Source organism: Antrostomus carolinensis, unplaced genomic scaffold, assembly GCF_000700745.2.
Source record: "Antrostomus carolinensis isolate BGI_N321 unplaced genomic scaffold, ASM70074v2 scaffold17421, whole genome shotgun sequence".
Classification (NCBI taxonomy): domain Eukaryota; kingdom Metazoa; phylum Chordata; class Aves; order Caprimulgiformes; family Caprimulgidae; genus Antrostomus; species Antrostomus carolinensis.
The window spans coordinates 9,765-19,856 of NW_010292259.1; the positions used below are offsets into that span (position 1 = coordinate 9,765).

Sequence of the window (10,092 nt, forward strand, 5' to 3'; positions counted from 1 at the left end):
AAGGTAGCGTGGCGGCTCATGCCCTCACAGGGGTTCTCATCATTGCATACTGAAAAGAAGGGGACCACAGCTATCAGTGGAGGACACACAGCTAGCCCTGAGATCAACAGCAGGAACTGGGGAAGGGGACTTCGGCCTTCCCCCAGCCTGCAGATTTCAGGTAATGGCCTCAGCACCCTGTCCAACAGTTGGCCACTGCCCAGCAATATAGAAAAATCCCTGATGGCTCAGCCCCAGGATATCAGGCAGTGTAACTCAGTTGCTCAGGGGAATCCTCCCAATGTGTCATTGTTCTGCCTTCCTTCTTGATTGATATTCCATGGCAAAATACATAATCAAGCCTTCCCTGAGATTTTCCTGTAATCTGGAAGGCAATATCAAGGTAGGCAGTGCAGAAAAAGCAAAAGTTTAAGAATGAAAGGGAAACCAGACACTGCTTTATTAGGCTGTTAGAAGAATAACAATTTAGAAGGAAATTTATCCTTTAATTATAATCAATTATGCATAAGGGAGAATGAAAGCCACCAAATAATTCAGTCCTTTATTGAATAAGTACTGATTTGGAGAAACCTCAGCTTCCCAGTAGGTCTGTAGCTTACACTGGAGCACAGTCTGCTTGAGACTTACCCAGTTTTCCAAAGAGCTCCACTCCTAGAGCAGCATAGATGAAAAAGAGGAGCATGAAAAGCAGTCCAAGGTTTCCCACCTGAAAGCAAACGGCATGGTCAGCTTACTCCAAAGCCTATTTCATCTGTGCAGGCAAGTGTTTCTGTCTTTCAAAGCCTAAAGAGAACAGCAGCAATTTCCCAGTGTACAAATGCAACCAAACAATTGCTCAACACTTGGGAAATCACCAGTGATGGCAACAGTTGCTTCTGGACTTCAAGAATGCTCTTTTCTCAGTTGCTCCCTCTCCAGTACGAGCTCCATCCAGGACTGACTGAAGTGTGCAGTTTCTGGCCAGGTGAATACAAAAAGCAGGGGAGCAGGGGCACAGAGGGTGAAGCCAGTTTGGCTGGGTGAAGGACAAGCTATGGGTTACAGCACAAAGACATGTCCTGCAGTGCTACATGCCCCACCAAACTGCCCAAGTCCCTTGAAGCTATGCTCACATGAAGAACACAATAGCAGTGCTCCAAAAAGACAGGAACACAGATACACCAGCTCCTGCCATGAACCAGGCAGAGCATGGTGGGGCAAAGCACCAGCCACATATGGAGGTTACAGCAGGGCTTGTGGCAGGAGTCAACAGGCAGGAAGGAAGAAGGGTCATGGCCTGCTTGAAACATGTGGAGAGGAGAAGGAGAAGAGAGAAGAGGAAACTATGAAGGAGCCAAGATGGAAGCAGAGCTTCCTTTGTATCTTGTGAATTACAGGCCTGATTTCTAGGCCTCCAGCAGCTGCTGTTTGGAAACCCCAAAATGTGATGATTGCTGCTTTGTGGTGCACAAAGGCAGCAGTGCCACCAGCAACATGGGTACTGCCCCTAAGTTCTCACTCTCCCAAATCACTGCTTGCTTCTAAATCTCCTGCCTCGCGGTATGTGGGACAGACGGGTTTTATGTGAGGAGCAGGAGAGAATTTTGGAGGAGGTAGGCTGAACAGTAACAGAAAATGCCAGTAATGGTTAGCACAGTGTTGGTGGAGCAAGAGAAGGCAGGGAAAAACTAAGGACCTAATATGGGTGCTTTTGAAAAACTGAACAGTGTGTGTCTGCTCTGAATACAATGTGGTCACTGGGCCTTTCTTAGGATCATCTGCTTCAGGAGTCTAATATAGTCATTGCAACTGCTGTGCCATCCAAATTCAGGAAAGAAATAAATGATTCAGCCCACCCACTCCCCTGGGCTGCCAGACCCTGGCTCCCTACATACTCAGTGGAAGGAATTATTTCTGATGACTAAATTGGACACACCATACTAAATGCTCTGAACGCGCACCTCTGGGTCTGTATCTACAAGGCATTAAGAAAAAGAAGTTAATAAAACTTAGCTAAGGGCTAAATTTCCAAAGGGCTCTTTAATTTTAAAGTTCTATTCACTATTAAGAATTGTTGCAGTATAACAAAGACAGGAAGGGAATTGAAACAGGACAACTTGAGACGCCTTATATGCCATTAGCAAGCCAAAATCCCTGATGTGAGTCTGTGCTCTAGGAACATAAAGAGAAAGGTCGAGAGGAGGAAAAAGCACAAGGGAAAGGACAGCTTATTTTAAACTGCTTCTTTTGGCAAAGCCAATAAATCTTGGACAATAATTCAATTGTCCCCTGAAGACTCAGTGTATAAAATATGGAGACTAAATTCAATCTTTTAACAGTGGAACTGGGGGATTTTAACCCTGCTTTAAGTGCAGATTTTTTTACATAACTTTAACTATAGAGTGATTTTTTTTTTTTTTATCCCTCTGTTATATAACTCTCAAATGAAGCCAACCTGTTATAGAAAGAAGCAAAAGCCAATCAACAGGAATTGGACTGATCATAAGCTTTGATGCTGCAAGGATTACTTGGTATTACCTAGAGGCCAGGCCTTTAGACATCTGCTTATAAGGGTTTTGTGGCAGATATTAATGTCCTCCAAAAGACCTGTCCTATCATCTTGGTTAGCAAAGGAGCTGTAGGTGAATGTGAGAGAGAAAAAACAGAATTCATAAAATACGGAAGAATGCACTTGTGGTTTGTAGCTAGGACAAGATAGCAGGGCTCTGAGGCTCGAACTGAGGTCCTAGTTATGCCTTTTGCTATCCTGAGCAAAACACTTCACTACCTAAGGACTCAGTTTCTCCATCTACATGACAGGGATATGAACATTTCCCCCTCTCCTACTTATTCTTTATATTTTGGGGGTAGAAGTTGAGTCTCCTGATTCAAGTGCAAATACATTGCAAAGTCCTCTTTCTGAGGGCTTCTGGATACTACTTCAGACAGCTGTTAATATCTCTGTGTTGCATTTATCTGGGTTGCAGAACAAACATGCCACAGATATGCAGATGCTAGATCTGGAGACCTGCTCCATTCCAGATCCTCACCTGAGCAAATCAGCAGCTGTGGCTCCTGGAATGGAAAAGAGAAAGGTGCAAAAAAGCTGCACTGAGGCAGCCTGAGGCAGCAGAGCTAGAACTAAAAAACGCTACTTGCCCAAAGCTGCCTGCTGTAAGAACACCCTTAATCTCCTGTTTTTTCCATTGCCCATTGTATCTCAGCCCCCAGCTATCCTGGATGATGATATTATTATATATCCTATATATGGATTATATTATTATCATTATTAGACAAAAATTGGAATTATTATATTATTATTATTATTATTAGACAAAAATAGAAATTATTATTGTATAAGGAAAAGCATGGGAGATCAGACAGAGCACAGGATCCAGGAAAGATCACAGTGTTTCCCCTCACTTTTGTGCCACAAGATTTCTCTAATTCAGATTGACATATAATTTGTCACAAACATCAGAAGTAAACTCCTTGGGTAACTACTCATGCTGTTTTCAGATTGATTCTCAGCTCTGCATCACTCACTGAGACTGGCACATTAGCTGATAAATCAACTGACAAATGCCCATGCATTTTGATATCATGCAAGATAGCTGCCTGCTCAGGGCCTGCCAAGGGAATAGTCTGATGTATGATCAGTAGAGCCACTTGGTGCCATTACTCTTTGCTTAACAATTCTCTCTGGAGGATCCAAAGGGAAGGGGACCAGTCTCCCTGGCTTCTCATCCATCACGGAGTATCCTCAGAGTGGGTTTGATGCCTGTGTAAAGCACCGTGTCAGCATCTCATTCGGGAACAGCTGCCACTCACAGCTCATGAAATCCTTCTGTCTAGCTGTCTTGCAGCAGACACTTAACTGCCGGCTGTGTGAGCCACAACAGAGCACGTCACTGCTTCTCATACATGAGAGGCTCAGAAACACAAAGGGATTCAGGAGGAGAAAGGAGAAAATAAAGTAGGAAGGAGGCGGCACTGGCTAAGAAAAGGAGCAATGGAAGTGCAAATTATAGATGGGGGGGTGGAAAAGGGGGCACATGTGGGGAAGGCTGAGAGTGGCAGAGACACAAAGACCTCCTTTTGAAATGGCTGCAAGTCACTCTTTCTTTCTTATGGAGAGAAGAGAGAGGAGCTACAGACTAGTTGTAAGTGGTAGACATGATGGGAAGAAATCTGCCCTTGTCCAGGAATCAAGCCTTATTTCATTCACCCAGTGGAGAACAGAGACATGAGGTGAGCTGTACCCCTGTGATTAATATGAAAACCTGGACATTAACTGCAAGCAGTTGCCCGCAAAACATAGTAGACACCACCTCTAAGACACCACAAGAATCAATGCTTTGGAAAAAGGGTGCAGAAAAGGAGTCTTTGGGGTATCTGGTCTGTTTTACCTGTGGCAGTGCTTGAACAACTGTATCCAGCAGTGCTCGCATTCCTGTGGCCATCTTCAGTAGCTTCAGGACTGCCACAACAAGCACAAGAGAAATGTCACTCAGTCTGAGCTCAAGAGGTCCATCCTTTGTGTGACTTACTATTGGCAGTAGCACAAGACAGATGTTCTGTCTCACCTTACTCTAGAAAAACAGGATTCTCCTCCTCAGCCCTTTTATCCCTCTGCCCACTTCTTTTAACTGTACAACCCCAGTGGTTCCTTCTCCTCCCACCCATCTCCTTCTTACTAAATACTCGGTTTCTGCCACCCATGCCTATTGGGCTTCTTCTGCTTCACTTAGACAGTCTAGCCAAGAGCCCTCTTTCTCCCAGCAATGTGTATGACAGCTCTCCCTCTGCTCCAATTTTTCATGTTTTCCATCACTTTCTCTTCCTCTAGCCATCATCTGTTAAAGCAGCTTAGCACATCTTGGCTACCCCCAGGAAGATTTAGTCCTCTCCTAGTGCAAACTTCAACCTGCTGGTGGCCCCTTCTCCAAACACCACTGTCATATTTGCCCCATAAAAAAAAACAGAGAAAATTCAGCTTTTGCATGATCTGTTCACCCTCCTAGTCCTTCACCTCCTGTTAAAACCACTGCATATAAATGCCTAGCTTAAGGAAGGCAGAAAACCTTAGCCTCTTGGCTGTCCTTCATCACATCCCCTGCCTCCCTGACAGGTCTAGAGACAGGAGGAACCCATGACTATAGCCACTGCTCAATGAGTCATGGCAGCAAGTCCCACTCCACGGCCACTACACCCCGGCTTCCGGACAGTGTCTCTCTCACCCCGGGCGATGCGCAGCACCCTCATAATTCGGATGATAGTGGGGTTAATTGGGAGAGCAGCATTGATCTCAATCTCTTCCAACGTGATGCCCATGACAGATAGCAGCACAATGGCCAGATCTAGCTGGTTCCACCTTAAGAAGAAAAATTGAAGAGAGTAAAGGAAGATGGAGTTTTCCATTTCCCTGAAAAAGAAAGTGAATTGCCTCCACTTCAACCTAAATATTTCTTTATGTACAAGTTCAAGGCCCCACTCTGAGTCAGCTTATATGGGCTTTTGCAGACAAACAGAGATTCACTTTACACACACTCTGAGCAGCCAGAGGCAAGCCAGCCTGATCTGAAAGCATGGAGCTGTGTTACTATGGTGCTATGCTTTGACTAATGGGCTCAGCTTTTTATGGCCTTACTATCTCGAATCAGCCTTGTTATATATGTTCTGCTTCAGCATGCTCCCAGTTTGCCTCAAGGGCAGGAAAAAAATGGCTGTCTCTAACGTCACCTCCTTTGCTTTGTAGCCTAACCAGCAGATGCCAACTAAGAAGCAGGTTTTGGACAACTCTTACTATTGCCTAGGCATTGCAGCTCATGCAGGCTGAGGCTAAGTCCCTGCTGTGCAGAACTGGGAGGCAGTCAGGGCACTCTGCTACCACCTCATGCTCCAGAGAGGGATCCACCCTCAAAACCTCCATCCCAAACCCATATGTCCCACAGCCATGGTTGACTAACCCCTCTGCTCACCTGTCTTTGAAGAATCGCCGCAGACCAAATGCCACTAGCTTGAGAACTGCCTCTAGCACAAAGACAGTGGTAAACAGGTAGTTGCAGTACTTGAGAGCGGTCTCCAGGGACTGACAGCAGAAAGAGAAGGTAAAGAATTGAGGTAAAAGCAATATCACACAGCCTGTAAGGGGAGTCTCCTGAGTGCCAGGAATTCACTGGGAGTTGGGGAAGCTGTTTCACGCCTCCTACCTACTGGAATGTGGAAGCTACCTACTAAGGGTAACTATTAGCTGGCCTCTCTGTCCCATGTAGTTTTCATGATCAGTTATTGTTTTTTTCTCCTGTACTACTCAGCATAACAGGGAGGAGGCAGCTTTTGCGAGAAGAATCCACCAAGTAGCCCATGCCAGCTGCACGGCAGCATGTTTATGGCACTGGCATAGCTATTGACCAGGAGTAAGGCATGAAGGTTACTCCAGTTGTGTATACATGTCATCTCTGATGGGAGAAAACCCCTCTGTGCCTTGGTATGGGGCAGGCATATGTCATGCTGCCATTTGGTGGCACTTTGTACTGGGAGATTTCAAAGTGCTTTGGCAAGATTCTTTAGCAGAGTGTGGCAGCAGGCTGGCATGGCTGGACTTGCGTTCCAGGGGAAGGAGCTGAGGAGGCAAGAGGAGTGACTTTTTCAGGAACAAAGACCTGATGTGAGGATGACAACAGATAAAGGTTAAGAGTTCCCGCAGAGTAAAATCAGGCACCATCAAGGGCAAGATAAAAGGTGAGCAGCTGGGCAAGAAACAGTGGATTTGAATGAGGACAGAGAGAGTCAGTTCCTCATCAAAGCCTGAGCTACCTTGGACAGCATCTGCCCAGGCACCAGAGCTATTACCTCAACCAAGGTTCTCCTGAAAAGAAAACTGAAATGCCACTGGGCAGATGTCATCATGAATGCTTTGTCTACATATGGAGGTAGAAAGCTCCTTTGATGTGTGCAGCATAGAGTTTTTCCATTAGAGGCATCTAGAGCTTGGCCAGGAACATTCAGAGGTACTTGGTCTTCCCCAGCCAAAGTATAAAACTTATTTGGCCTTCAAGGCCCTTTTCTGGGAACTAGCCCCTGCAACTGAGAAGGGCTCTGCTCAGCACTTTGTCCCCAGCTTCTCTTATGCAAAAAAGGTGGCTCAGTAAAGACACCATATCTCATGACACACAAACGGCTACAATAGTCCTCTCAGCTCAGGCCATATGGCAGGAGAATTGAACTGACATTTGGAAATCTGATGCAAAGCCTGAAGCTCCCAGGACACTGCTGTTTCCACCACTCCTCCTGTTAGGTTCACAAAGCAGACCAGGCAGCTAAACTTGGGTGACCCACATACCCACTTAATAATATAAAGCACAGACACTTAATTGCACTATGCTTTCTAGGGGCCTGATTCTGGCTTTGATACCTTATCTCTATTGATTTTTATGGATAACAAGTGTCTGAGTAGGGGCTACTTTTCTGGATATATATGAAACTCTTCACATAACTTTGCCTACTACGGTAACTCTTGCAAAGTTTTAACTGCATTTTTTAGAGACACTCAAGTGTTCTACCTGTTCTGATGGGCAGAGACTGTCAGAGAGCTGTAGCAAAATAATATAATGACTAGAAGCAGGGCTTATCTCCATGATCTCACTCACCACAGGTTGGTTGTAGTGCTCCAAGGACATAGTGACCACGTTGAGGCAGATGATGAAAGTGATGAAGATGTCCAGATAGTGGCTGGTGCAGACCGAATGAATAAGGAGGCGTATGGGGCAGTAGGTAGCATAGTACGGCAAACGCTGCGCCTCTTCAGTGGAAAGAGGGAGATGTGCAGAGTTAGGAAGAAATTGGAAGAAAGAGAGAAATGGGTAAGAAACACTGAGGAGGGAGCAGGCATAAAAGTGGTGATAGGTGTTGAAAGAAAACAGAATGACAAAGGGAGAGGGAAAGAATAGAAAAGGATATGTAAAAGATAGGGGACATAGGAAGGAGAGAAAAATGCAAACAAAGAGGAAAATAGAAGTGAGGAAAAAATAAATAGAAAAAAAGAGAAGAAAAGGAATGCTAGAAAGAAAATCTGTTAGTCTATGTTTGTGGGAATGCTGCTAAATCAGCATTTCATGCCTCGACAAATTAAAATCACAAATGATAAAAGGGAGCAGATGGTTCCAGGAGAGGCCCTGGGGTGTCACAGGAGAGAGGGAAAAACTGGAACAGAGGAAGGGAAAGCATGCCTACAGGCTGTGAATGTAAGAAAACCATCAGTCTGGGGTAGTAGGGATGATTTCCATGGACAAGTATACTTTTGCAATATTTGTCTAAAAGTAATATAGAAGAGGATGGAAACACTAGTCAGATGACTTGCTTCACCCCAGAAGATCCAGGACCCCAAGGAGTGACACTGTAACATTGATGGAAAGAGCTAGGAACAAAACACAGGGATCTTCCTCTTTTTTTTTTTCCCCCCTCTCTCTTTAAATTTGGGTTTAAACACAAAGGATGGTCTGTCCCAATCTTCCCCCAAACATCAGTTGGGTTGCACAAAGCCCAGGTGGGACTATCCCAAGCCCAATAGGTGTACCAATGTGAGCACGTCCTGTGTCAACAGTGCACACGATGAGGTGCACAGGGGTATTTTTGGTACATGTTATCTCCCAAGGGGAAAGGTGCTAAAACCCTCGTGGTTTTCCCCAGAGTCCCAGCAGACCTTGTCAGACACCCCTCTTCTCCAGACTACCCTGGTGAGGTGTGCAGCGACACGGCAGTGGCACAGGGAGGAAGGCTGAGAGTGCAGCCACAAGCAATGCATTTTGGAGACTGGTCCATCAGGAAAGAAAAAGAAGAGGAGAAAGTTTTTCTCAGAAAACCTTGGCCTACGAACCGACCAAACACTTAGGCTGTGCCTTACTCCTTCGCTTCTTCTCCAGGCGGCGCAGGCGCTTCTCCTCCCGCCGTCGTGCCTCCTCGGCCTCCTGGTGCTGTCGGCACTTGTGGAAGTTCTCCACCACCACCCCCACAAACATGTTGAGCACAAAGAAGCTGACAATGAGGAGGAAGGAGATGAAATAGAGGAGCATCCATGGGTTGTTGTTGGTCACGGGCTGGAGGACAGGGGAGAACAGAGTCAGTCAATTGGTTGGATGGGCAACTGATGGAAATGATGGGGATGAGACCTGCCATGACAGTTGGCTGGTGGGGAGGTGTTATGTAAATCAAGGGAGTGGGCTGGGAAGAGCTGGGGCTACAGGCAAGACAGTTTGTAATTGGCTGACTGGATTTTGGCATCAGCTGGCAATTGATGGAGCAGGTGGGAGTCAAAGGCCCACCTGCACAGTCACCCACAATTCAGGCACAACCCCAGCCACAGATCAGGCCCACCACCAGTATGTGGTAAAATAGATGGTCCAGGCATCGCGCGTCACATACAGGACAACCAAGGGATCAGGCCCAATCAACATGGGTTTATGAAAGTCAGGTCTTGCCTGACCAAACTGATCTTCTATGACAGGGTGATACGCTTAGTGGATGATGGAAGGCCCGTGGATGTGGTGTACTTAGACTTTAGTAAAGACTTTGACACTGTTTCCTACAGCACTCTCCTGGAGAAACTGGCCACTCGTGGCTTGGATGAGCATACTTATTGCTGGGTAAAGAACTAGCTGGACAGCCAAGCCCAGAGAGTTGTGCTGAATGGAGTTAAGTCCAGTTGGCACCCAATCATGAGTGGTATTCCCCAGGGCTCAGTTTTAGGGCCAGCTCTTTTTAATATCTTTATCAATGATCTGGATGAGGGGATTGAGTGCACCCTCAGTAAGTTCGTGGATGATATGACGCTGGGCGGCAGTGTTGATCTGCCAGAGGGTAGGGAAGCTTTTGCAGAGGGACCTGGACAGGCTGGATCGATGGGCTGAGACCAATGGTATGAAGTTCAATAAGGCCAAGTGCTGGGTCCTGCACCTGGGTCACAACAACTCCATGCAATGCTACAGACCTGGGGAGGAGTGGCTGGAAAGTTGCCCGATGGAAAAGGACCTGGGGGTGTTGGTCGACAGCCGGCTGAACATGAGCCAGCAGTGTGCCCAGGTGGCCAAGAAGGCCAACAGCATCCTGGCCTGT

The 10,092-nt window shown here is 46.3% G+C and overlaps 1 protein-coding gene across 1 annotated transcript in view; it reads right to left on the minus strand.

Annotated features, from left to right (window-relative positions):
• Nucleotides 1-10,092, minus strand: part of CACNA1I (calcium voltage-gated channel subunit alpha1 I) — a gene marked incomplete at its 3' end in the record, with an annotated part of 89,522 nt that overhangs the window by 9,756 nt on the left and 69,674 nt on the right. The window contains exons 23-29 of the mRNA XM_029087198.1: nt 8,885-9,077; nt 7,632-7,783; nt 5,961-6,070; nt 5,220-5,353; nt 4,389-4,459; nt 628-706; nt 1-49 (exon numbers count right to left, since the gene is read on the minus strand). The exon at nt 1-49 is cut by the window's left edge and continues 64 nt beyond it. Of these exons, the coding sequence (XP_028943031.1) occupies nt 1-49; nt 628-706; nt 4,389-4,459; nt 5,220-5,353; nt 5,961-6,070; nt 7,632-7,783; nt 8,885-9,077 (788 nt within the window). The remainder of the gene's footprint in view (nt 50-627; nt 707-4,388; nt 4,460-5,219; nt 5,354-5,960; nt 6,071-7,631; nt 7,784-8,884; nt 9,078-10,092) is intronic.